We start from the raw sequence: 25619 nt of genomic DNA, 5'->3' as shown, positions 1-25619 counted from the left end.
TAATTTGATAGTATAAGCCTGTTGTAAATGAATGATATTAAGAGTTCTTTTTTGTAGAAGCAAGAAAATGTTGTCTATAATAAACGTATTAATTATTATTAATTGTTTGTAAGAATATAGAAAATGTATATAATACAAATAAACTAACTGAAAGTAATGTAATTCATGTACATGCTTAAAAAAGTGTTTTTACACAGTAAAGCTATTTCTGCCAATACAAAATAAAACTTGAAAACACTTATTAATCTATTAGGTCATTCGTTGAAGAAAATATATTTCAAGTGTTAGATAATTATTAATAGAAAACTACACATTTTTTTTAAATGGAAAACACTGCTTAAAGAATTAAAAATTGGCAATTAAGAAAAATATGTAAATAAAAACACATAAAAAGGTTAATCAAAAAAAATAAAAACATTGAATAACAAACTAGAAATCATATAATTTTATGAAATGGAATAACCAACTGATAGCGTTGGAAACGTTATCGCCTTCCAAAAATTCCATAAATTTATGGCATTACTTTTTCACTATTCTAATTCAAATGGCACCACAGTAGAGTTCACACAGGTTGGTTTTTGGAAAACTAACAGCTGAACTGCACTAACAAGTTGGTAATAAAGGAATGACTCAGCGATGACAGGTGGGGTTATCAGGTAATTTGTTTTGGGTGGCGGGGAATCAATTCCCCAGAGTGTTTATCACCTTAATTGATTGCCTCTAAATGGAATTGGCTTCAAACAAACCCACACACTTGAGCAGTTTAGGTGCTCCCACAAATGTTTGCTCCCTTCCGCGAGTTTAAAATTATGGTTGAGGGGCTGCAGTTCAAGAGTAACTGATAATTTCGAGTAGAATACCCTTTTATATACCCTTGGGCAGAGAATTTTTAAATAGCGACATTTACCGAATACGAATTTACTTTAAACCAAAGCTTCCCATTCCATTATTCTTTTATATGTTAAAAATATGTGTTTTTAAAAACTTTTAAATTGGCATTGGAAGTCAGTGATCCACAGACATCTTTAATATTTAAACGCCAAGGAATGGTGACTCACCTGGCTGGATTACTTCTACTAATGCTCCTGCTCCTCCAACTGCTCCACTTCCAATGCTTCTAGTCTTAGAGATCACAGGAAAGCCGCTTGGTGTCGCCACTGGTGGTCAGTACAAAAACGTAGTGGGTGCGCTGCTCCGCGAGGAGATGCCACAGCGAAGCGGGCAGCTGGAAGCGGTGCACAGGCGCCTCCTCACCGCCCCTCGCTTCGAACTCCTCGTAGTGGGCCACCAGGCTGTTCTGATTGCAGCGCAGCTCTACCAACCGGATGGGCCTGCTGGACACGATCTCCTTGGTGGCCCAGTTCAGCTGGATATCGGCGGGTTCAAAGCTGGCAGCGGTCTCCTCCAGTTCCAGGTTGAGCCAGCGATGGTTGGCCAAAATGACGGCGCAATTGCGGCCAAAGTAGAAGCTGTCGTGGCGCCTTTGGTTGTGATAGTTGTCCAGCAGTTGGCTGCTGCTCTGCAGCTTCAGCTTGGTGAAGCGAGGCCGCTGGGCAGCGGATCCCTCCGATGGGCCAGCAGATGCGGCTGCGGCTGTCCTCCTGGCTGCTCCCGCTGCCGTCACGATCCTCTGCGGTAAATGCTCCGTGGGCTGATCCACAGTCAACACACGATTGAGATAGTCGAAGCCCTGGCCCATCACCCCCTCGGTGGTGTGGCCCAGGTCGAAGCAGTGGCCCAGCTCGTGGCACACGGCGCCCAAGGTGCTGGCGTACACGCCGCCGTACGTCCGCCTGTAGTTGCTCTCGTCCGGCAGCCGCGCGATGTCCACCCGTTCCGTGCTCCGCACACAGTCCCCGATCTCCGAGAAGGTCCTGGGCCAGGCGTAGAAGTGGGCGCTGCCGAACAGGGCCAGTCCGCCGCCTCCCAGGGCGGCGTGTCCCTTCAAATGCCGCCGTATGCTCGCGTACGAGGAGTCGCCACTGGCCGCCACTCCGTCGCCGTCGTAGTGTGTGCAGGCCACGAAGGCCACGAACTTGAGGAGGATCTGGTGACCCCACTGCGGGCAGGCGATGATCTCGCCGGCGAAGTGCTGCCACAGCTCGTCCTCGCTTTTGGCCAGCGCCTGTTCACGGGTCAACTGGCTGCGGAAGGAGCAGCACTCGCCGTTCAAAGTGAAGGTGCGGTTGGCAAAGCCAGCTGCCTGTAGCTTGTGGGCGTAGATGGATTGCACGAGGCGCAGATTGAGATCGATGAGGGATTGCACCTGGCGCTGCTGCTCCACCGGCTTCTCCTCGTCCTGGCAGAGCAGGTAGAGCGGCTGCACCCGGTAGGAGCTCTGCCGGGGCTTGTACTTGAACCGAATCAGGCGGGCGGCAGTGCAGGAGCGCAACTCCAGCAGGCAGACGCTCTCGTCTGAATCCCCACACTCTGGTTTCGGTTCTGGACCCGTTTCCGGCTGCTCCAAGTCGAAGAGCAGCTTGAACTCGCCGGTGGCCGACAGCTGGGTCAACTGCTCGCGGGGCGGATTCTCGGGCAGATCGAGGGTGGCCTTCAGTTGCCGCGCCGTGGAGCACTTGGGCTGCAGACGCCCCTTGACCAGCAAAAGGCCGTGCTGCACGCGCTCCGCCTCCAGCGGCTGCTCAACCTCGATGCTGTGCACGCGCTTGCAGCCGGCGGTGCCGCTGCTCATCGCCGATCCACTCCAGAATTTCCGCTGCCGGGTTTCCTCGACCAAATCCCGAAATCCTGAAATTCCAATGTCGCGAAAAAAAAGCACAACAAAATACGGTCCAGTGCTGCCACACGTTTCAAGTAACCACTGGCGTGGGCGGAACGAAGCTGATTGCTGCAAATAACCGCTTGGGCGGAGGGGAACTGAAAGGTGATTGCTATGAAACAAAATGCAAGGCTGGACAAAATTGTTTAGCTGTGAATGCAACTTGATTGGAAATTGTATAACAAATTCCAATGTATTATATTCCAGCATTGGACCTTTATTTCCCAGGACTTTGATAAAACAACCGAAATAAAGGTGATCGTTTTTTTTAGGCAACTAAAAAATCTTAAGAGTTTATTCGGGTCGAAAAACAGCTGTTTGGAAGACACCAAAACCAACCTTGTGTTTTACTCGTCATCAAAAAAAATGACATGAAAATGTGTCAAAAATTTGATCAACGTTAAAATGAAAATTTGAATGCAGTTTTTTAGATTATCAAGCCACAAGTCTTAAGAGGTATGCCATTTTGAAATCGGATTAAATTTGGTAAAGTTATGGACTCTAGAAGTCCAATTTTGGGTCACTCTATTACAACACGTCGGAAAATTAGAAATAACCAACATGAAAATGGGTCAAAATATTGATAAACGCTAAATTGAAAATTTTGAATGCAGATTTTCAGAGAATCGAATCACAAGTCTTTAGAGGTATGCCACTTTGGAATCGGATTAAATTTGGTAAAGTTATGGACTCTAGAAGTCCAATTTTGGGTCACTCTATTACAACACATCGGAAAATTAGAAAAAACCAACATGAAAATGGGTCAAAATATTGATAAACGCTAAATTGAAAATTTTGAATGCAGATTTTCTGAGAATCGAATCACAAGTCTTTAGAGGTATGCCGCATTGGAATCGGATTAAATTTGGTAAAGTTATGGACTCTAGAAGTCCAATTTTGGGTCACTCTATTACAACACATCGGAAAATTAGAAATAACCAACATGAAAATGGGTCAAAATATTGATAAACGCTAAATTGAAAATTTTTAATGCAGATTTTCAGAGAATCGAATCACAAGTCTTTAGAGGTATGCCGCATTGGAATCGGATTAAATTTGGTAAAGTTATGGACTCTAGAAGTCCAATTTTGGGTCACTCTATTACAACACATCGGAAAATTAGAAATAACCAACATGAAAATGGGTCAAAATATTGATAAACGCTAAATTGAAAATTTTGAATGCAGATTTTCAGAGAATCGAATCACAAGTCTTTAGAGGTATGCCGCATTGGAATCGGATTAAATTTGGTAAAGTTATGGACTCTAGAAGTCCAAATTTGGGTCACTCTATTACAACACATCGGAAAATTAGAAAAAACCAACATGAAAATGGGTCAAAATATTGATAAACGCTAAATTGAAAATTTTGAATGCAGATTTTCTGAGAATCGAATCACAAGTCTTTAGAGGTATGCCGCATTGGAATCGGATTAAATTTGGTAAAGTTATGGACTCTAGAAGTCCAATTTTGGGTCACTCTATTACAACACATCGGAAAATTAGAAATAACCAACATGAAAATGGGTCAAAATATTGATAAACGCTAAATTGAAAATTTTGAATGCAGATTTTCAGAGAATCGAATCACAAGTCTTTAGAGGTATGCCGCATTGGAATCGGATTAAATTTGGTAAAGTTATGGACTCTAGAAGTCCAATTTTGGGTCACTCTATTACAACACATCGGAAAATTAGAAAAAACCAACATGAAAATGGGTCAAAATATTGATAAACGCTAAATTGAAAATTTTGAATGCAGATTTTCTGAGAATCGAATCACAAGTCTTTAGAGGTATGCCGCATTGGAATCGGATTAAATTTGGTAAAGTTATGGACTCTAGAAGTCCAATTTTGGGTCACTCTATTACAACACATCGGAAAATTAGAAAAAACCAACATGAAAATGGGTCAAAATATTGATAAACGCTAAATTGAAAATTTTGAATGCAGATTTTCAGAGAATCGAATCACAAGTCTTTAGAGGTATGCCACTTTGGAATCGGAATAAATTTGGTAAGGTTATGGACACTGAAAGTCCAATTGTCAAGGACAAGGAATAAGGTTTTCAAAACAATGTACCCAAGAACAAATATCCTGGCATTTCTATCCAATACTAGTTAACGGAGTGTGACCAGTTGGCGTCGCAACCAAAACGTCAGGCGTTGATGGCCATTTTGGCGTGGTGTTTCGGTATTTTGGAATTGCCGAATCGCAGCTTTAATCGGAGCGCGGGACGGGACCGAATAATTTGTAATTAATTAATCTTTAATCGCAACTCTGGATGCACCTGGCGATGCGGACATGATCGCCGTCGCAGAACCGCCGCTGGAGTTTGTGCCGCGCGGCCGTCAGTCGGCCGCGGAGCACCCGGGTCCGCACGACCAGCCGCTGGCGCGCCACCAGCTGCCCACCACGGAGCACCTGCTGCTGCAGCGCATGCAGAACGTGAACATCTCGTCGGCCGGCGAGGATGCCGGTCCGAACGGCGGCCAGGAGTCGTGGACGATCCGGGAGCTGTACGACGACTACGAGGCGGCCGAGGAGCGGGCTGCCCGGCGGCGCCAGCTGATCGAGCGGACCAAGCGGTGCGGTCCCAAGGCGGCGGCGGCCACGCAGCTCACCTCGCTGCCCCAGAGTCTGTTGCATCCGCCGCTGGAGTGGCGCGAGGAGCCCATGTGCGACTACATGGTGAACAACGAGGAGGAGCTGTATGTCCACCGGAACACGGTCGTCTGGACGCAGGGCTTCAATGACGACAGCGACGAAGGGGTGTATCGGCGCATGTGCTTCACCAGCGATTCGCCGGTGCGCTTCGCCTGCTTCCTTAATCGCAGCTTTGTCCGCGGACGATTGGCCCAGCTAAAGGCGGCTGTCCAATCAGAGGATGACGGACTCACTGCCATTTGTGTGATGGACCAGGACGCTTTGAGGGTCTACTGCAACGATGGCGAGGACTACCTGGCCAACCTGGACTTCCCCGTCTCGCAGGTATGGCAGACCATGCACGGCCTGCTGCTGGAGAAGGACTCCAGCAATGCTTTGATATCACACCTCTCCATTCCGATGCCGCGGCTCTTCTCCATGTCCCATCCGCTGCACGAAGCCTGTCCAGTCGTCCTGAAGACGGCCACCAGCTCCACGGGCTACATGACCGAGCCCGAGTACAGTGTGGTCTTCACCACCGACGATTCGGATTTGGTGCTGCTGTACGACGCCAAGTTCTTCAAGCACTTTGTGGCCCGCCTGAGGAAGGTCACGCCCGACGAGGTCAACTATGTGGGACAGCAGCAGGAGCTGGGCCAGACGCTGCTGGGATCCAGATCGCAGGCGGGGGGCAATAGCTTCAGCTCCACCAAGCACACCGGCGGTGAGTGGGTTCAGTGGAAAGCAGGGACTACAGAGACTGACTATCTTTCATTGCCAGCCATGCCAAAAGCTCCGAATGCCTCGTTTCTGGGCAGGACTAACACCATCTCGGGTCTGGGCAATCTGTCCAAGTTCGGGCTCAGCCAGTCGCAGTCTTTCAGCGGAGTGCTCGGCCAGTCGAAGTAGGTTTGACTGCCTCGGATTAACTGTTGGCTAATTGGTTCCCATTTCTCCTGCAGTCGCGCCTCTTTGGGCACGCCACTGAGCCAACTGCAGAGCAGCATCAGCCAGCAGTCCATGTCCGTGAAGGATATGCGCAAGATGACGCACGTGAAGCCGGCGAAGCCCATTGAACCGGAAATGTGTCTGGAGCACATATGGACAGAGAACACCTATGGAACGTAAGTAATTCCAAAAAGATGTGACGCAATGATTAGTGTTGTTCCTTTCAGGCAACGCGAGTTCTGCGAGATGGCCACCCGAGCATTTATCCACACGGATCTGGTGGGTCAGACGTTTATGTGCTACCTGCTGGCCCGCTCATGCCGCCTCCAAATGGTCCGGCTCACTGGCTACGGGAGCAGCGAGGTGCAGCTCTCGACACTCGCATCCACGCTGGCCGCCAAGGATGCCGTGGGCCTCAACAGACTGCACATGATTGCGGTCCTCGATCCGGGCGGCAGTTTGATCCTATACACTGGCACTGTGCTCATTTCCAAGGTGCACATTACCCCGTTGCTAGCGCCAAGCTCCATTCCCACACCTTTGGTCACGCCCACGGCTGCTGCGACTCCTCCGCCCACTCCGTCTCTGTTGAAAACCCCAGTGACAGCTGGTTGTGCTGGTGGAAATCCTGCCAACAGCAGTTCCTTTGTGGAGGTGCGAAGAAGCAGCCTACTGCCCACGAAAGCTCCGGGGGATTTGGCTGCCTTCGATGAGGAGCTGCACATGTTGTCGCCCATCCAACCGCAGCCGGTTTCTTACACGCAAAGGCAGGCGCATAATGTCTGCAAGTCCCTGAGAGATCCGGCCGGAAATCGATTGACTTTGGTCTATGCCACGGGTAGGATGCTTAGAATAGCGCTGCCCCTTTTGAACGATACACGACTGCTCACCAGATGTGTGGCCACGTTGCGGCAGATTCTGAGTCCCGCACAGTTCCTGCATTTTGTGATCCGTTGGTACAGCGCCAGAAATCCGCCGGGATCCAGGGACTACTCAATCGAGCAGGAATGGCTGCTCTTCCGGTGCACTCTGCTCTCCCTAATGGGTCTGACTGCAGCTCCGGATGTAGAGACGGGCGAGAGCTACGGCAGATGTGCCACGCCATCTCTGCATACTCATTTTGGAGGAGTTACTGCCACGGGTTCGGGTGACGGTTCCAATTGCAGTTCCAATTCCACGCTGGGCGCCCAGGATGAGCCGAAAAAACGAAGAAAATACAATGACTGCGAGGATTTCACGGACGATGACTGGGAGTTCCTGCTGCTCCAGACGACACTGGCTCCCTGTGGAGCGGATGGGCATAGCTATAGCGTGGACATCAACGCGCCGCTCTTCCAGATGATCCCCGCTATCTTCTTTAGTCTGCATTTACTGTACGAGGATCTCAAACTGGACGCTGTCTTCTATGCAGCGCTCCCATACCTTGCAACGGTGGGTGGACAATGTAATCCCTATTTTGGAAGTCACTTGATTTTTTCTTCTTCTCGTAGTTCCTTCACCAACTGGCCATTGATATGCAGCTGGACAGCTATGTGCTGCACTACATCCTAGACTTCCCGGAACTTTCCAATCGCACCGGTAAGCTCTCGCTGCTGGGATCGGAGCACGGGGCAATGATGCTGCACCAGGAGCTTCTGAGGGTTCCGGCCCCCAGCGTATTTGCCCAACTGGAGCACATAGTTGTGGGCGAAGAGGAGGTGCTGCCCTACAGCTTCGTGGACTGTGTGAACGAGAGGAGTCGCAATTTACTGCAACTCGTATCCCTGGTGGTCCACGGGCAGGAACGTCTCAAGCACTGGTGGCAGCTCCTTGAGATCCCCGAAGCCGTCCAGGCCAACTATCCGAGGCGGGTTAAGCGAAGCATCACGGCGGATGCACCACGGAGCCACCAAATGCTAGAGTTGATCCTGGCCATGCGATTGACAAGGCGGGATATTGAGAGATTCCCGGCAGCGGTGCATCTGATCGTAGCTGAGGCTTTGGAGGAGGCTCGCCTATCGCCGCCCATGGGCTGTAGCATGGCCACTTATGAGCTTATCCTGCGACCGGAACTGGCGGCACACGCCCAGCTGCCGTTCCTGGAAACGAGCATTGGACAACCGCATTGCGGCAGAGTCTACAGGGAGGACTCGCTGTCAGCCAGGTGTCCCCCGACCGGAGGGGCAGAGCCTGAGTCTTCGGAGCAATTGCGGCACGACGACATGGACAACATGGACACGAAACTGCTGCGGTTGCGCTTCCCCGACGACATGCGCGTGGAGGAGGTGCGACGTCTGCTTAACAGCTCGGAGCCAGTGGTCATCGAAGTGCAGCAGTCGCCGGGAACCAGCGACCATGAGTTCATCGAGGAGCAGGAGAAGCAGCTATTTGCTTTGTGTGCCAGGACGATGACTTTACCTCTGGGCAGAGGCATGTTCACCCTGAGAACGATGATGCCCAGACCCAGCGATAGCTTGTCCATGCCCAAACTGTGCCTGGTGGGCAGGGAGCCGCTGAAGGGGACCACCATCGAAATGCAGCAGATCGAGTTCCCCGCCAACATGCAGATGTGGCCTTCGTTCCACAATGGCGTGGCCACGGGCCTGAAGATCTCGCCCCAGGCCCAGGACATAGACTCCACTTGGATTGTTTACAACAAGCCCAAGGCGCAGGCGAACAATGCCGTGGAGCACGCCGGCTTCCTCATGGCGTTGGGCTTGAATGGCCACCTGAAAACGCTGTCCTTCATGAGTGTTTACAAGTATTTGGTTAAGTGCGATGAGATGACCAACGTGGGCCTGCTGCTGGGCATTTCCGCCGCCCATCGAGGCTCAATGGATACGAAAACGACGAAGTTGTTGAGTGTTCACTTGGAGGCACTGCTTCCAGCCACCGCCATGGAGCTGGATATACCGCAAAGCACACAGGTGGCTGCGCTGATGGGCATTGGTTTGCTGTATCAGGGATCAGCCAAGCGGCACATAGCCGAGGTGCTGCTGCAGGAGATCGGCAGACCTCCGGGTCCCGAGATGGAGAACAGCGTGGAGCGTGAATCGTATGCCATGACAGCTGGCTTGTCGCTCGGATTGGTCACCCTGGGCCAAGGGGAATCGCCAGCTGGACTGCGGGATCTACAACTGCCGGACACTCTGCACTACTACATGGTGGGCGGAGTCAAGCGACCCATCAGTGGATCCCAGAAGGAGAAGTACCGACTGGCCTCCTTCCAAGTTCGCGAGGGCGACAGCGTCAATATAGATGTCACCGCTCCGGGTGCGACACTCGCACTGGGACTCATGTTCTTCAACTCCGGGAACGCGGCGATTGCTGAGTGGATGCAGCCGCCGGATTCGCGGTATCTGCTGGACATGGTGCGGCCGGACTTCCTGCTGCTCCGCACCATAGCCAGGGGCCTAATCCTGTGGCAGGACATCCGACCGGACAACGAGTGGTTCCAGGCGCAGTTTCCGCAGACCCTCCGGGTTCACCTGAGGCTTCCTTCGCGCGATGACGAGCCGGCTGCCGACGACGGCGATGTGGACTTCGAGGCCATCACGTAAGTACCTTAAGCTCAATATTAAATGAAGGAATATGAGTCAAATATCCTGGTTTTAGGCAAGCCTACTGCAATATCATGGCCGGAGCTGCTTTTTGCATTGGCCTTAAGTACGCGGGCACGGAAGACATGGTGGCCTTCGCCACGCTGCGGGCAGTGATCAAGGAGTTTCTGGGCTTCCCCGGCACACCAATGGGCGAATGTGCCGGCCGTACTACAGTGGAGAGTTGCCTGATGGTGTTGCTCATCTCGATCTCGCTGGTCTTCGCCGGGTCCGGAAACTGCGAGATCCTTCGCATCATTCGGTATCTAAGATCGCGGGTGGGACCGCAGTACCCGCACATAACCTACGGCTCCCACATGGCCATTCACATGTCGCTGGGCCTGCTATTCCTGGGAGCTGGTCGCTTCACCATTGCCAAGACACCAGAATCGATTGCAGCGCTGGTCTGCGCCTTCTTCCCCAAGTTTCCCATACACAGCAACGACAATCGGTAAGGATTGGGGTTCCAGAGTAGATGGAGCCAACCTAAATCTTTGTTTCCCCTTTTAGTTATCACCTCCAGGCGCTGAGACACCTATATGTATTGGCAGTGGAACCACGCTTGTTCCTTCCACGGGATATTGACACCAACCAGCTCTGTCTGGCCAACATATCCGTGCTGGAGGTGGGTGCCACCGAGATGCGCCGCCTGCCCATCGCTCCCTGCATCCTGCCCGTGCTGAGCAGTCTGCAACAGGTGGTTGTGGACGACGAGAACTATTGGCCAGTGTGCTTCGAGCGTTCCCGCAATTGGCATCAGTTGGAAAAAGCGCTGGAGATGAGTGCACCGATCGATATCAAGAAGCGAACGGGCTGCCTCTCCCACTTGGAGGATCCCGACAGACTGAAGAGCATGCTGGCGCAGACCTTGACGATGGAGCAGAGCATCTGCTGGCAGATCGATATGAACGACCTGCAGCAGTTTGCCAGCGAACGGATGGTCAAGCCCTTCTTGAGCCGCTGCCTGGCCACCAAGGGCACGGATTTGAGTTATCCGGAGCTGGTAAAGCGCCACCAGATGATGCTGCTCTTCTACAATGCCGTGGTCAAGGATCGGATGCATTTGCTACCCGTCTATCTAACGCTATACGATGTGAGTGGATCGATTTTTAAGGTGAACGATTGAAAATGTAATTCTTTTTTTTTCCAGCACGTGACCAAGTCCATGCTGACCAACATCGATGTGTGGCAGCTAAAGCTGATCGATGCCTACTTGAGTCGCAACCAGGAGTCGGAGCATCCGCTTATCTCCGTGGAGCTCATCCAGATGATGCAGGAGCTCTTCAAACAGGAAATGGAGGATTCGACGCGCGAGTTGTGTGTGCCGCTGAGGGAGTTCCTCAGCCGGAAGCGCCTGGATCCGAGCTATGTGACAACCGTCAGTGGACCGGATTTGCAGCGAGCTTTTTGCGTGATCAACTACTATAACCTATTGCCGAATATGTTGAATGGCGTGGATTTGAGTACAGGCACGGTCAACTACATGCGCATACTCTTCGAATTCCGGCAACTGAATCTCGGCGCGCAAACCATCTTCGGTCTGCTGAAGATCCTTCAGGCACTTTCCACCGAGGTGGTGACCCTGGATGAGGCAGCCCTTTTGGCGTACACCATGGCCACCCAATGATCCTCGAGCGACCTTTTCTTTTGTTTGGCTTAGAATATATGTTGTGATATCTGCTTGGAATGCGGATATGTATGCGCTCGATATACATTGTACATTTATTTTTGAAAGGTTGGTACTGAACTTTTCCTAAAAGTTTGCCACATTCAAAATCTAGCTATTACATAAGAAAAAACGGTTGTACGTTTTCAGTTTTGCAAAGAAAGATATATAATCCTTGAGAGATCCACGAGAGGGCATTAATACTTTATATACAAATGCATAAGTTTGCAAGACAAACTTTCTAATGAAAATCACACAACCGAAGTTGTATAAAATCAACTTGAAAGAAAAGCATTTACGTTCGAATACAGGTATAAATATGACTTTATTGTAAAATAATTACAAATGATTATCCCAAAATATTTGGGTGTGACTTAAGTGTAGAAAATTTTGGAATAGCCTTGTCCACAAACTTTACGTTGTATAAGTTATCAAAAACCAATATGTACAAACACTATACAATGATAATATTGCAGCAGCTATCAAAAACTGTAAAATTCAGCAACTACAGCTTAAACAATCCGCTCCGATTCGGCAGCGTTAGCTTCGATCGTTTTGGGTGCACAGCATCGTTTGTAAAGATATATTCCCAGCAGTGGGAATGGCGTCATCACGGCCACCGAAACCGGCACTACCGTGGTGAGGTCCGCCTCCGGCGATTCCAGCGTGGTTGTGAGCAGGAAGATGGCGATGCCCGTGTTCTGTATGCCCGTCTCAATGGCAATGGTCAACGCGTCGGCGGCATTTTGATGGAGTAACTTGGCTGCCAGCCAGGCGAAGATGTAGCCTAGGCCCGGGAGAGCCATGCCAGCTACGGCAATCTGAAAAAGAGCGTTAAAGTTCACAATAAGTTAATATTTTTTATAGTATTCAAATCTTAATAAACAAAGTTTTGTTTAATTCCACATTTACCCATGGTTTTGTTCAACTACATATATTTAAATTTGATGTTGGTTTAAATGCATTCTTCTTGACATCAGGTTTAACTGTTTTTTTGAATCTTAATTTTAAATAATTAAACATCAATATACATTTATGAAAAACCTCAGATGGGAACTAAGGATTAAAGTATATGAAGTACAGCTCACCTGCCAGGAGAACAAATAGAACAGATAGAAGTTCGTGATGATGGCGAATATGACGATGAACATGATTAGGCAGGCGGAGATGGGCTTAAGCAGACGGACCAGGACCCGGGTGACCCGGGGCAGTCGCTTCTGGATGAGTAGCCCGATCAGCAGCGGGAAAATCAGAGAGCCGCAGTAGGTAGCGATTTTTTGGTAGGGCACCTGCATGCCTACGCGCTCGAAGATCAGTTGCCCAAGAGTGAAAATCCAAAGGGGCATGGTGGCGAAGGCAGCCACATTGCACACCGTGGTCATAAGCACGGATAGGTGTATATTCCCGCCCAGCACAGCGCTCCAGGTGTTCGATGCCCCACCGCTGGGCGAGATGCCGGTGAAGAAGAGTCCCAGCTGCATGGCCGGTGCCTGGGGGAAGATGAACACCCCCAAGGCGTAGCTCAGCAGAGGCATGCCCACCACCTGCATCACGAATCCGATGCAGGGAGCTGTGGGCCGGGTGATCAGACCTCTCAGCACGTCCAGATTGAGTGCGGCACCAAAGTTAATGTACAGCAGAGACATCAGCAGTATGATGGAGCCGATGAACACATGATCGACCACCCGAATCGGACGCAGAATCTTAACCTCCAGCGAGCTGTCGTTGCTCCAATTCGTGGGCAACTCACTTTTGTTCAGCTGGGTATCGTACAACCTCACTTGGATCTTGGTCTGCCCCAGAAAGAGGGCATTGACGAGGATTTCGCCTGTCCAATCGCGTGTTTCCGTGTTGAAGAGGCTAAGGGGAATGGTCGCGTTCTCCCCGGGAATACTGGCCAGATCCTTGTCAGCACTTTCCAGGCGGAAATGGAAGCGCTCCGGTTGCTGCAGCGTGGAAGGTGCTAGGTTTTCCAGGGTAAGCTGCACCTTATCCCCCCGCTCCATATGCAGCTTCAGGGTAGCCGGGCGAAAGTGGACCATCCATCCGAATGTGGGTGCATATCCGAGTCCCAGAACGAACAGCAGGAAAGTCGAAAAGGAAACATGACATCTCTGCGGAGACATTATCTCCGCCTATGAGTGATGTAATTTGCCAGACGGAATGTTTTGATTTGGCTTCACCCCTTTCGCACGCAACAAGTGCTCCAAGCGGAATAAACGTGAAATCACACACTACAGTTTACAATTGCAATTGCAAGCGGGAGCGAGATAGCTGTATGCACTCGCCCCACCGCACACAGCGTTGGAGAGAGTGAGAAGGGTGACCAGCTGGGAAACCGGCCGCAATCAACGGAATCTGTGTGAGAAGGTCAGGCCATCTCAAATCCCCAATACCCTACAGCGGTGGTGGAAAGAAGAGGGAGATAACGATAAGCACTTCACGCAGATGTCAGAGAGGGATCGTGGGCGTAGGCTGTATTTTCACAAGGGGGATAGGCCTAAAGGGGGGTTTACAAATTTGGTAAAAGAACAATACCGTTTTTTGACATTTACATATGTAACTATAAATATACAGTGGCTCACAGCTTAAAACTGAACTAAACATGTTATCAAGTAATATTTTGTTACAAATAAGCTGTGAGCCACTGAATATTTTCTCCAAGTTAGTTACCATTTAATTTAAAGATTTCGAAACTCATTATATGTACGCCACTGAGCTACTCCAACTTAAGAGGTTTATTCATGAATAGTTAAAGATAAGATATTAGGCATTGTTCCCTATATAAAACCATATAATTTAGCAAGTATAATTTGGTTATGCAAATGTCTTTTTGGTACATATGTAGATGTATTAGGCTCATTGTTAATCGGAAAAAAAATTAATTTCATTTCTTAAAGAGCTCTGCACGTGTTTGACCACTTAAAATATGTTCTTCTAGAGAATTCTGTTTGCCCTTGATTTTATTTATTTAAAAACACCAAAATTTGTTAAGTCACTGTTATTTTCATTTTCTAGTAGCTAAATCTGATTGCTTTTACAAAATCGTATTTTTTTATAACACGTGTTTTAAATCAAAAACAAATCTTTAAACTAACTCAGCTAATTCACTAATACATGTACACAACTGTTTCACCATATAGAGAAACCAATCCACCAAACGAATGTGCACCATCTTTTGAGGTGTAGGAGAAAAACATTGGAGCAATTGTTGGGTTTTCTCTAGCTGAGAGTACGTGAGATGGGATTTTATTGGAGCTTAGGTGAACAGTGAAATGTACAAACAATAGATAACTAGTGGGACCGTCGTCTACGGCGCCGAGGCCCGATTCGATTTCGGGTTCGGAACCGGTTGCCGGGTAGGGTGCTCAGTATCGGTAGTGGTCGGGCTTGAAGGGACCGGTCTGCGGGACGCCCAGGTAGCTGGCCTGCTTGTCCGACAGTTTGGTGAGCTTCACACCCAGCTTTTCCAGATGCAGACTGGCCACCTCCTCGTCGAGGATCTTAGGCAGGACGTGCACGCCCACAGCGTACTGGTCGGACTTGGTCCACAGCTCGATCTGGGCGAGCACCTGGTTGGTGAAGGAGTTCGACATCACGAAGCTGGGGTGTCCGTGGGCACAGCCAAGATTCACTAGACGTCCCTCGGCCAGCAGGATGATGTGCTTGCCGTTCTTCATTGTATACCGGTCTACTTGGGGCTTCACGTTCACCTTCTCCTTAGCATTCGCGTTTAGCCAGTCCACGTCGATCTCGATATCGAAGTGGCCAATGTTGCAGACGATGGCATCGTCGGGCATCTGGAGCAGGTGCTCGCTGGTGATAATGTCCCGGCAGCCGGTGGTGGTCACAAAGATCGAGGCCTCCTTGCTGGCCTCCTCCATGGTGGTCACCTCGTAGCCTTCCATCGCCGCCTGCAGGGCGTTGATCGGATCGATCTCGGTGACAATCACTCGGCCACCGAATCCCTTCAACGCCTGGGCGCAGCCCTTGCCCACATCGCCGTATCCGGCCACGCAGCACACCTTGCCGGCAATCATCACATCCGTGGCCCGCTTGATGCCATCGATCAGCGACTCCCGGCAGCCGTAGAGATTGTCGAACTTGCTCTTGGTAACCGAATCGTTGACATTGATGGCCGGAATGCCCAGGCGACCGTCCTTGAACATCTTGTACAGGTTGTGGACGCCAGTGGTCGTCTCCTCGCTCAATCCCTTGATGTTCTTCAGGTACTCGGGGAACTTCTCGTGCACCAGGTTGGTCAGATCACCGCCGTCGTCCAGGATCATGTTCAGGGGCTGGCCGTCGGGAAAGACCAGGGTTTGCTCGATGCACCACAAGTACTCCTCGTCCGTCTCTCCTTTCCAGGCGTACACGGGCACTCCCGTGGCAGCGATGGCCGCCGCAGCATTATCTTGGGTGCTGAAGATGTTGCAACTGGACCATTGGACCTGGGGAGATGGATGTAAATATGATCTATTAGATCGAAATAGGACTGAAAGGCTTTTGATGGTAAGCAAGGATTTTCTATTTGATATAACCATTGCGACAGCATCATGAAAATGTGAAATGTTTTTTTTAAAACAATACATAACAAATATAATACTTTAGCTCAAAATAAGAGAAGAGAATTTTATAGAATTATTTTAAATTTTAAACAATGTTTTAAACATTCATTTTTATAAATCTATTTTCGTTTTAATAATCATTATCAATTATTTATTTTAAAAATAAAATATGGTTCGCAATTGTATTATCTCTTTGATATACTTTATAAAAAGAAACAAATAAAATGTTCAGATGTTCCAGATGTACCTATTGAAAAAGGTTAAGGGTTATAGCAGTTCAAAATAGTTGCCATGTGTGAGGATCAAAAAACAAAACGTGCTGCGTCAGAGGAAATAACAATCTGATGGTCTTATCTTGGGCGCCTTGAACTTGCCCCCTTGTTAAACGAAAGTTTTGTTATTTAAATTGGTGCGTAAACAAAAGACGATAACGGATCAGCCCTTGTGAACAGTGATTGGAGGTACCTATCTGTCCACCTATCTCGCATAAATAATAAGTGACCTTACGGACTACAATGTACAATTTTTGAAATGTTTTCTATCATAATTTAGGCAATATTATTATATTATTATAGAATATACCAATTTTTGAAATTTTATAAATATACAATTTATGTTGATATTTACGTGAGAGATATTATTTAAACTTAAATGAAAGTGGTATGTATATACGAAATGATACTGTCTGATAATCTACTCGAGTGGAATTGCAAGATAGAAACCCACCTGGGCGCCCAATTCGACGAGGGTTTCGATGAGCACGGCCGTCTGGACGGTCATGTGCAGGCAGCCGGTGATGCGGGCTCCCTTGAGGATCTTGGAGGGTCCGTACTTCTTCCGGCAGGCCATCAGACCGGGCATCTCGTTCTCCGCGATGATGATCGCCTTGCGTCCCCATTCTGCCAGACTGATATCGGCTGTGGGGCGGTAAAAAAGGGAGATAGGGTCAGATAAGCGGCCACTATTGATTTATATACCCCTTTCGGTTCTGGTTATCCAGCCCGGCAACAACGTGCTTTCTTTTTTTTATTAGGCTCTATTTTAACCTCAGAAACATGTGCTCATGAATCCACCACCACACATGTCGCCTGTTGCCGGCCTGGCCGGAGATTCGGAGTTCCACCGTTGGGTTTATTTATAACTCACCGACTTTGTAGCTGGGCTTCGACATTCTTGCAAGGATTGGAAACTGAACTTGGACGCGGAGCAGACAGAATCGAGCACAACCAAATGGGATTGGAGGCGCAGCGGTGAATGAGAAACTCAGCCAAAACACTAGATTTTAACCGGTGAGAAATGGCGGGACCAGGGATGGCGGGATGTCAGGTGAACCGGTTCAGCTGAGCCAGTTCGGCTTGGAACCGGATCATCCGAGCCAGTTCGTTCTTATTGGTGATGATAAATGAGTGATTCTGTTTGAAATGTATAACATATCATGGTCTTAAAATTTGTCTTGACAGTCAAAATTGTGTGCCACTTAATCAATATATCGCTGGTTTGTCCCTCAAACAATATTTTATTTTGGAATGTTCTCATATATTTTGTAAATTGAACAACAATACTTTTGACGATAGTTGTACTTCCCAAACATAAAAAAAAAAACTTTTACTTTAGCGGTAGCCGGCAGGCTCATTGCAATTTTGACATTCGGCCACACTGCACTTGTGTCGTTCGGCCACACTGTCGGCTAAAAGAAGAGTCATAGGGAAAATATACACAGAAAAAAGTAAAGTGCGTTTCAGTACGTTTTCCTGGTCATCGAACAGCCAAACCCCAAAGTAGAACCCATGTCCGGCTCCGGTCTCGACGAGAATCCCTTCGGGGAGCCCAACCTGGACAATCCGTTTGCGGTGAGGCGATAAAAGAGCGAAAGCCGAAGAAAAAACTCAACACACACACGTATGCAAGGGTGGGGGTGCGCGTGTGTGATGTGTTTGCGTGTGTGTGTGTGTTGGGTGCATTCGTCACATATGTTGAATGAATTGGTTTCTGATCGGGATTTCTCCGCAGGATCCCGCCATCCAACAGGCACGGACGTTTCGGGGCGGCGCCGCCCTCGTCTCTCTGGAGGATTACAACCCCTTCGAGGAGCAGGCCAAGCCGCAGCTGCAAATCAACTCGACCAACACGGCGGCGGTGGTGCAGCCGCTGTCGCAAAACATTCCGCCCCCGCAGACCAGTTCGCTGGGCGCCTCGGCGCCGAGCACCAGCATACAGATCACCTCGGAGGAGCTGCAGGTAACCCACTTGGCCGGCCAGCTCGCGTTACCGCCCACTAGTACAGTGAACTCTCGTCGGGTTGCCGTAATGTAACGAACACATCATCACATCTCACTGCCCATAAAGTTTGTACAGTGAACACCGGTCTGAGTACCGGATTAAAGCATACATATCACATAGCACTGCCCATAAAAAACACAGAGATAACCAGGCTTATCTAGCCCGGCACATGATAAATCTGCTTGGAGGCAGTTGTTTAGCCAATACTAGAGACCATTGCGCCCAGTCTTCACTGTACAATCTGCGGTTTCTCTTGATTTACTTGGCTTCAGCAGCCCTACACATAAGTACAAGAAAAACTAGACCTAAATAAATACGATTCAATAGTTTGAGTGTGTACATCATACATGCATAAAGGCCCACAATCGGGCTCTTTATCAAAATGATACATTTTGACGAATACAAAGAAGACTGATACATTACTAGGATTATACATCGTTGAAAAGTCGAAATTTATAATGTTTCCCAATTTGTGAAATGGAATATGACATCATTCGGTTTTAAAGCACTTAATCCTTAAAAAGAAAATTTATTTGAATAATGCTTTTCAATTAGGATTCATTATAAAGAATTTTTGTTTGTTACCTAGGCAGGCATCTTTTTCAAAATAATCAAACTCTTAATTAACCTGTCTTTAAACTATTCATGTCTTGTAGCTTTGTGTATAATTAAAATATAATTTTAATCTGTTGATAATTGTATCATTCTCTTGACATCTAGCGCCGGCAGGAGGAACTGGACCGCAAGGCCGCTGAGCTGGACCGCCGCGAGCAGCAGCTGCAGGGAGGCAACGTGCCCCAACTGAACAACTGGCCACCGCTGCCGGACAACTTCTGTGTGAAGCCGTGCTTCTACCAGGACTTCGAAGTGGAGATTCCGCCCGAGTTCCAGAAACTGGTCAAGCGATTGTACTACATTTGGATCTGTGAGTATCGGTGTTCTATGGCAGTAGTATAACGCTGATAAGCGTGGGCACAAGTTGGGATTAGTCATCGCATGGCGTTCATAGTCTGGTGGTACGATTAGTCAGATGTGGCTATGGCCAATGGTTAAATCTTTGGGTGGTTGTGCGCAGAAAATACAGCCAAAGAAGGGCCAAATTACACGGTATTTAATATGTATGACTTATATTTTTAACGTAATCTATAAATTCACTTCAAATAAGCTAACTTAAGTATGTCCTTAGCTTATATTTTGCTTATTTTCAAGTGTTATATATCAACGTAAGCGTAAAAAGAAAAAGTCATAAAAAAGGATAGGTTTACATATGGGTTACATATTTATTACATACTTTATAAATAAATTCCTGGCAAATAATAATTTATCGTGTTTTTTAATGGCCCATACTATTACGTTAAAGTTGCCATATTTATTTATTTACTTATGATTGTTTGCCTTTTCTCATAATTTAAAGAATTCCATTAAATAAATACGCTTTCTCTTCTCCCGACAGTTTACACCATGACGTTGTTGGCCAACGTGATCGGAGGTCTAATTTTGCTGTTCCATGCTGGCGAATTTGAGACCTTCTTCCTGGCTATCTTCTACACGATGCTCTTCTCACCCGCCTCGTATGTCTGCTGGTGAGTTAATCCTTTGGATGTCAATAAATAACCTAATATTGACCCCTTAATATCGTGATCTTTGCTTCCTTACCAGGTTCCGACCGGCGTACAAGGCATTCCGCAACGACTCGAGCTTCAACTTCATGGTCTTCTTCTTCATCTACTTCTTTCAAACGTTGTACACTATTGTGCAGACGGTGGGCTTCAGCAAGATGGGCTATTGCGGCTTCATCACGGCCATCGGGCAGTTCGATGGCAAAGCGTCGGGCATTATCGTCGGCATTCTGCTGCTGTGCGTTTCCTTCTGCTTCGCAGCGGTGGCCGTGGCCAATGTGCTGATGATCACCAAGATTCACTCCATCTACCGCAGCACAGGGGCCAGCATGGCCAAGGCCCAGGCGGAGTTCACCACCGAGTTTCTGCGCAATCAGCATGTCCAGGAGGCGGCCTCCTCGGCCGTTAACACGGCCATCAACTCGCAGTTCAACAACAGCAGGTACTAAGGAGACTGTGCCTCCCGAGGATCTGATCAAATCAAAAGGAAAATCAATCAATCAACCACGAACTCAAGCACTCATCCTGCTAAACTCGGACAAAAAGAGATGGGTAACCGCGCCAGAGAGAGGGAGATGGAAAAGGAACATTTAATAAACATTGAATTAGCTTGAAAATATAAGCAAAGAAAAACACGAAACTAAAGCAAGCATTGGAGCATGGAACTAATAACTATTTGCTTTTGTGCATAAACAATTCCTAGAATGCCGTCGTCTTTATTACAAATAATTAATGTAATGATAACACACAAAAACACACAATGCATTAACAATATTTATAAACAGACCGAAACTGAACTTAGAACTTAAACTGAAACTAAAAAAAAAAAGAAAAGTGAAAAAATGAGAACTAAAACGGCCCCCGATGCCTTCGACACACAGCTGCAGCGGATTGGGAAGATAGGATATCTTAATCGTATAATCTACATGCCTCCAAATACAATATTTAGAGTAAATTATTGTGTGGGTGCCCTGTGAAATAATTGGATTCTGAAATAACCCTTGAGAATCCAGACGAAAGGGATGAGTCTGATGAAGCTGCTGCTGATGATGATGTTTTCTAGTTCTTTAAGTCATTAAAACGATATAAGAATATTCCCCACTCCCAAACACACGCAACACACACATACATATATACGATCTTACATATATATATATATATATATACAAACATAATATAAATAATATATTTAACGCTTACATTATAGAACTTTATCTCTTGTCGCCTTGGCCGAGACAACAAGAAAGCGAAATTCATTTTTCATCCAAGCTGTGGTCCTCCGCCCCCTCTCCTCATCCCCTCACTCACACGCCCATGCCCTAAACCCCTCTTCCCCGCCTCTGTCCCGCACTCACATGAAATGTCGTGTTTTTTTGTAATCGTAATTGTTATATATTATCTATGTACATGAAGACAGCATATAAAATATTGATTCACTTAAGTATTCACATTTTTAGATACATTTTTTCGTTTCTGTTTGCTTGCATATTAAAGTTATGTTACGAACTATTTAAAACTAAATTGAAAATGGATAACGACGATCTATAGATGTGTATTTGAAATTCAAGCAAAACTTATGATAAATTCAAAAATAAATATAAAATACTTATAGATGTAAACGAAGTATTACTTTGTTATGTTATTGGAAAATCACTGGGGTTGGAAAACAATTTTTGGGAATTTAAGCCGCTTATTATAATTTTCGGAATATGGAATATGGAATATGTTTTATGTTTCCCAGTTTTGGATGGTGACAGATTATAGTTCCGGCTGGTAATAAATTCCACGATCTGACTGTGGTTATCCGAGCTACAGATCGGGGTTGATGACCCCCATCTATTAGTATTAATTCGTATATAATGGTGACATAATCGTACCAACTTTGGACCGTTTGGTCGCCTTCACTTTATTTGGGCACAGTTCAGAAATTAAAGTTTTCCTATTCTTTGTTATTTTATATTTACATTTAAAAAAAAATAGTTTTTTTTTGATATTATGAAATTTCTTTTAATCTTAAGTCAAAATTTTATATTCTGCAGATGATAGAATTAACTGAAATGTAAAATATATTGAACTGTATAACCATACAGCATACAAATTTAACTTTGGAATTTATTTGCTAAAGATTTAAATACAATTGAATGCGCTTTAATACAAAGAGGATTCCTGGAAATCAGCTTTTACGTTTGATTTGTTTTATAAATATTTAAGATACTTAATATCTTTGGAAATAACAAATAACCTTTGCTATCAACAAAATATTATACATGTGGCAATTTTAGGTGGTAATTAAGACTATTGAAGACGTTTGTCAATGCAAGATGAAAATTTCATTTGGTAAATGTTGAATTAAATCAACAACAGCAAATGGTCCTGTCCACACATTTAGACGCATCAAATATTTGTGCTAAACAGATACAGATGTATAAAAATGAATATATACACTGTATACATTAGGGTGGTCCAAATTAGAAAAAAATGTTAAGGTTCTGCTGTCACCAGTTTATAGTATGCTATTTGTTGCATTTAAGACATAAGAAAGTGAATTTTGTAAATAAAATACGTTTTGGGTTCAGATTTATCACTCATACGCACAGGTGCCTATGATTAAAAAATGTATTCTAACTGAGTAATTTTTAACGGAATCTTTGAAACCATTTGCAAAGCCCAAAACTTAAAATAAAATTTCAAATACATTTATTGCTTACCAAACTCTATCTTTTTGGACCACCCTTATGTACATACATACATGTGTCCCATTCTTAGTTTGGACAAAAATTGCGCATACGCCACGTCGAGGAAATATTTGCAACGATTTGTTTGCCATTTTGCTGGCAATCGAGAGAGCCGCAGAGCAGTCTATGAATAGAATTGTTGAATCGAGAGGGGAACGGTGGGGCATTGGGGCGGAGCAGTAAAAAGCGAGAATGATGAGCAAATATGCTCGAGAGTGCTGCAGATGCAGATGCACTGCTGCCATCGTTAGTGGCAAATCCTTTTTGGCACACTTCAGTCGAAAGCCTGCATCACTCACGTGTTGCAGCTGGATGTCCACCTGGCTGGCTGGCTGACTGGCTGACAGACAGGCTGGGTGTGGGCGTTTCTGGGCGGGATCGGGTTTCAGCGCTTGGGCCGGACGCTAATTGCTGACAACGATTTGCTATTGATTGCATTTTCACGCTGCTTGCGTGCCAAGAGCTCACGGAGCGAAGTCAAAGGACACGCCGTGACAAGGTAACCATATTGATTTTATGTCGCGCCAAGAATATCCAAGTAATGCCACGTAATGCAGCTGACTTTCCAGCCGAAAGTCAAAACTTCATCCCGGCTATAAATGGCGGAGGTTTGTCCTCGATGCACTGAGAAATCCATCAATGTAGTTGCTGATCTTGAAGGCTTTCAACTTAACATAGTTAAATCCTAAAAATATGTGATTAAAAATTATAAAGATATATACAGATATATATTTATTTATATTTTGATATGTATATATATCTAGAATTTCTAAGGCTTGGCAAGTTACATTTATTCTCGTAAGTTAAATAGAAACATAGAAAACATTTGAAAAGTGAATATTAAAAATTCACATACATTTCAATTGTCCTTTATTTTTAAATTTTATAAGCTAAGAGGATAATCTTTCTGTTTTATTTTAACATTTTATTGTTTAATATGTATAAAACTTTGATATTTAAAGAAATTATAAATGTTTAAACATTTTTAATATTTAAATTATTATTTGTTAAATTTGCATACTTGAATATTTGGGGTACAGATATTAAGGAAGCTCTCGACAAATTGTTACAAAAATCGTTGTTTCATTTGGAAATATCATTTTGGTGTCATTTTTGGAATAACTCTTTACTTGTAAAATAAACACACATTTTTCCTGTGTCATTTTCCACTCGAGTGATAAACGTTTTCCGCTCGCTTGTCAGTAGCCAGCTTAGAAATCACTTAAATAATATTTTCCTCGCCCGCCGGCAGCTAAACGTTGGCCCTGCGGGCGGTCCTACGACAAATTAGGCAGCCACTGTGGGGGGAGGTGCCCCAGCCCCCAGCCCCCCTCCCCCCTATTCCTATTCGGGGAGGTGTACGTTAGGCAGGAGCAAATGGCAATAGCATTTGCCAAGTCGGGCCAATTTTTCACACTATACGGAAGTATTATTTGGGTCACATTTCCTGCTGCTTTTAATTAAAATCTTCCACTGGCGGAAGTACAAATTTCTTGATGTTACAAAGCGCAGAAAATGTTCCATGGGCGTGGGGCTACAGGGGGTGCTTAGAGGGTGTTAAGGCTAAGGGCGGGGGGATGCAGATAGTGGGGTTGACTGGCTTAGTGACTTGGTCAGAGCTAAGTCGCAGCCGAAGGCGTTTGTCGACCCGACAACCCGAACTTTATCCCAACACCGACGACGACCCGAGTCCACAAAGTCTCACACAACCTATTGCCCTTCATAATGCCACAGGGGCGTGGGCCAAAGGGGATCCTTTTTTTGCTTTTGGATGGGAGGAAGGGGGTTGGGTGGAGGCTTTTCAGGGGGGGGTTGGCGGCCAGGCCAGATGATTTCAGCTGAGATTGAAGATAAAACACATGCGCTCATCACGTTTGCTGTTTGTGCCGTTTCTGTTTGTGCTCTCGTCGTGGCTCTGGCTGCTGCCTCTCGTCCTTAGACCCCCTTTCCCCTCCACCCCTCCGTTCCCAAGACCCTCTCACAGGACCCTCACACACACACACACACACACACACACGAGGACACCGCAAGGCCGCACTCACACAGACGCAGACACAAAGCGCCGCACATGGCACTTGGCGCTTCCTTCATCCCAACACGCAGAGAAAAGTGCATTGCATTTGATAAACTTAAACAAAACCATATGCGATAGAATGATAAAAACCAATTAAAAAGATTTAATACGTACCAAAAAGATTCCAAGAATTCCAAATTAATTTCAATTAATCCAAATCAATTTTATATAGTCACATTTGTCAGTTTCTGTAAAATTTAGAAAATTTAAATTTATTTACATTGCAACTTTTTATTGAATTAAGTCCATCGAATCTCAACATCAATTTTATTGTGTTACGTGATAAAAAACATAAAGATATGGTGCCTTAAATATATTTTTTGCAGTCCCTATTTATTATCAAGTAAATATTCTTGATGACTTTAAGTTACAAACTTTTTAACTGCTAGTCAGGACTTGTTTTAATTAGATATTAAAATATGCTTGAAATGGAATCACATTTAAAATTCATTTTAACTTTATAGTTCATAGCTAAATGTAATATCAATGCACTTTCTGCTCAGCAAAGGATCAAACATGAACTCAAATGTAGTTAATGAAACCTCATTTTATTTCAGTGCACAGATTCTGTTTCTATCTGTGGTGCTGCCGCTGTTGTTTTTGTTGGAGCTGTGGTGTCTTCTGTTGGCTTTGTCCCCGCTGGGAAATGCGCATCGCCCGCGGCAGACAAATATTTTTTTATCTTTATTCAATTCAATTCCACCAGCGACCACTTCAGTTTTTCTTTG

General features: G+C 46.2%; 5 protein-coding genes across 5 annotated transcripts; 2 read left to right on the top strand and 3 right to left on the bottom strand.

The window, feature by feature from the left end:
* Positions 1 to 1123: 1123 nt before the first annotated feature.
* LOC108040526 lies at positions 1124 to 2813 on the bottom strand. Its single transcript, XM_017118027.2, has one exon. It carries the CDS (start codon positions 2690 to 2692, stop codon positions 1124 to 1126), a length of 1569 nt encoding a protein of 522 aa, XP_016973516.1. The 5' UTR covers positions 2693 to 2813.
* Positions 2814 to 4989: 2176 nt separating this feature from the next.
* LOC108040505 (anaphase-promoting complex subunit 1) lies at positions 4990 to 11657 on the top strand. The gene is made up of 8 exons (XM_017117999.1): positions 4990 to 6147; positions 6205 to 6328; positions 6386 to 6547; positions 6599 to 7802; positions 7862 to 9906; positions 9966 to 10400; positions 10460 to 11042; positions 11100 to 11657. Exons 1-8 carry the CDS (start codon positions 5082 to 5084, stop codon positions 11574 to 11576), a joined length of 6096 nt encoding a protein of 2031 aa, XP_016973488.1. The 5' UTR covers positions 4990 to 5081; the 3' UTR covers positions 11577 to 11657.
* Positions 11658 to 11921: 264 nt separating this feature from the next.
* On the bottom strand, positions 11922 to 13848 carry LOC108040506 (P3 protein). The gene is made up of 2 exons (XM_017118000.2): positions 12704 to 13848; positions 11922 to 12436 (listed from the first exon to the last, which is right to left on the bottom strand). The coding sequence occupies exons 1-2, from the start codon at positions 13739 to 13741 to the stop codon at positions 12128 to 12130; spliced, it is 1347 nt and encodes a 448-aa protein (XP_016973489.1). The 5' UTR covers positions 13742 to 13848; the 3' UTR covers positions 11922 to 12127.
* A 975-nt stretch (positions 13849 to 14823) lies between these two features.
* Positions 14824 to 17488, bottom strand: LOC108040511 (adenosylhomocysteinase). The gene is made up of 3 exons (XM_017118009.2): positions 17330 to 17488; positions 16910 to 17100; positions 14824 to 16066 (listed from the first exon to the last, which is right to left on the bottom strand). Exons 1-3 carry the CDS (start codon positions 17352 to 17354, stop codon positions 14984 to 14986), a joined length of 1299 nt encoding a protein of 432 aa, XP_016973498.1. The 5' UTR covers positions 17355 to 17488; the 3' UTR covers positions 14824 to 14983.
* A 331-nt stretch (positions 17489 to 17819) lies between these two features.
* On the top strand, positions 17820 to 21701 carry LOC108040512 (secretory carrier-associated membrane protein 5). The gene is made up of 5 exons (XM_017118011.2): positions 17820 to 18033; positions 18194 to 18421; positions 19184 to 19388; positions 19917 to 20046; positions 20123 to 21701. The coding sequence occupies exons 1-5, from the start codon at positions 17971 to 17973 to the stop codon at positions 20529 to 20531; spliced, it is 1035 nt and encodes a 344-aa protein (XP_016973500.1). The 5' UTR covers positions 17820 to 17970; the 3' UTR covers positions 20532 to 21701.
* The last annotated feature ends 3918 nt before the right edge of the window (positions 21702 to 25619 follow it).

This window comes from Drosophila rhopaloa, unplaced genomic scaffold, assembly GCF_018152115.1.
Source record: "Drosophila rhopaloa isolate 14029-0021.01 unplaced genomic scaffold, ASM1815211v1 contig_3, whole genome shotgun sequence".
In the NCBI taxonomy this organism is placed as follows: domain Eukaryota; kingdom Metazoa; phylum Arthropoda; class Insecta; order Diptera; family Drosophilidae; genus Drosophila; species Drosophila rhopaloa.
Note: the sequence above shows the minus strand (reverse complement) of the source record. Positions and strands in the feature narration are given on the sequence as shown.

Bases quoted from the DNA above. Each gene is read 5' to 3' on its own strand.
- LOC108040505 (XM_017117999.1), top strand. From the start codon at position 5,082: ATGATCGCCGTCGCAGAACCGCCGCTGGAGTTTGTGCCGCGCGGCCGT. The intron at 9,907-9,965 runs GTAAGTACCTTA...TCCTGGTTTTAG, and splicing joins GTGGACTTCGAGGCCATCAC to GCAAGCCTACTGCAATATCA. The intron at 11,043-11,099 runs GTGAGTGGATCG...TTTTTTTTCCAG, and splicing joins TCTATCTAACGCTATACGAT to CACGTGACCAAGTCCATGCT.
- LOC108040526 (XM_017118027.2), bottom strand. From the start codon at position 2,692: ATGAGCAGCGGCACCGCCGGCTGCAAGCGCGTGCACAGCATCGAGGTT.
- LOC108040512 (XM_017118011.2), top strand. From the start codon at position 17,971: ATGTCCGGCTCCGGTCTCGACGAGAATCCCTTCGGGGAGCCCAACCTG. The intron at 18,422-19,183 runs GTAACCCACTTG...CTTGACATCTAG, and splicing joins TCACCTCGGAGGAGCTGCAG to CGCCGGCAGGAGGAACTGGA. The intron at 19,389-19,916 runs GTGAGTATCGGT...TTCTCCCGACAG, and splicing joins ATTGTACTACATTTGGATCT to TTTACACCATGACGTTGTTG.
- LOC108040511 (XM_017118009.2), bottom strand. From the start codon at position 17,354: ATGTCGAAGCCCAGCTACAAAGTCG. The intron at 17,101-17,329 runs GTGAGTTATAAA...ACCGCCCCACAG, and splicing joins GAAGCCCAGCTACAAAGTCG to CCGATATCAGTCTGGCAGAA. The intron at 16,067-16,909 runs GTGGGTTTCTAT...CCATCTCCCCAG, and splicing joins TCGTCGAATTGGGCGCCCAG to GTCCAATGGTCCAGTTGCAA.
- LOC108040506 (XM_017118000.2), bottom strand. From the start codon at position 13,741: ATGTCTCCGCAGAGATGTCATGTTTCCTTTTCGACTTTCCTGCTGTTC. The intron at 12,437-12,703 runs GTGAGCTGTACT...GCTCTTTTTCAG, and splicing joins TCTATTTGTTCTCCTGGCAG to ATTGCCGTAGCTGGCATGGC.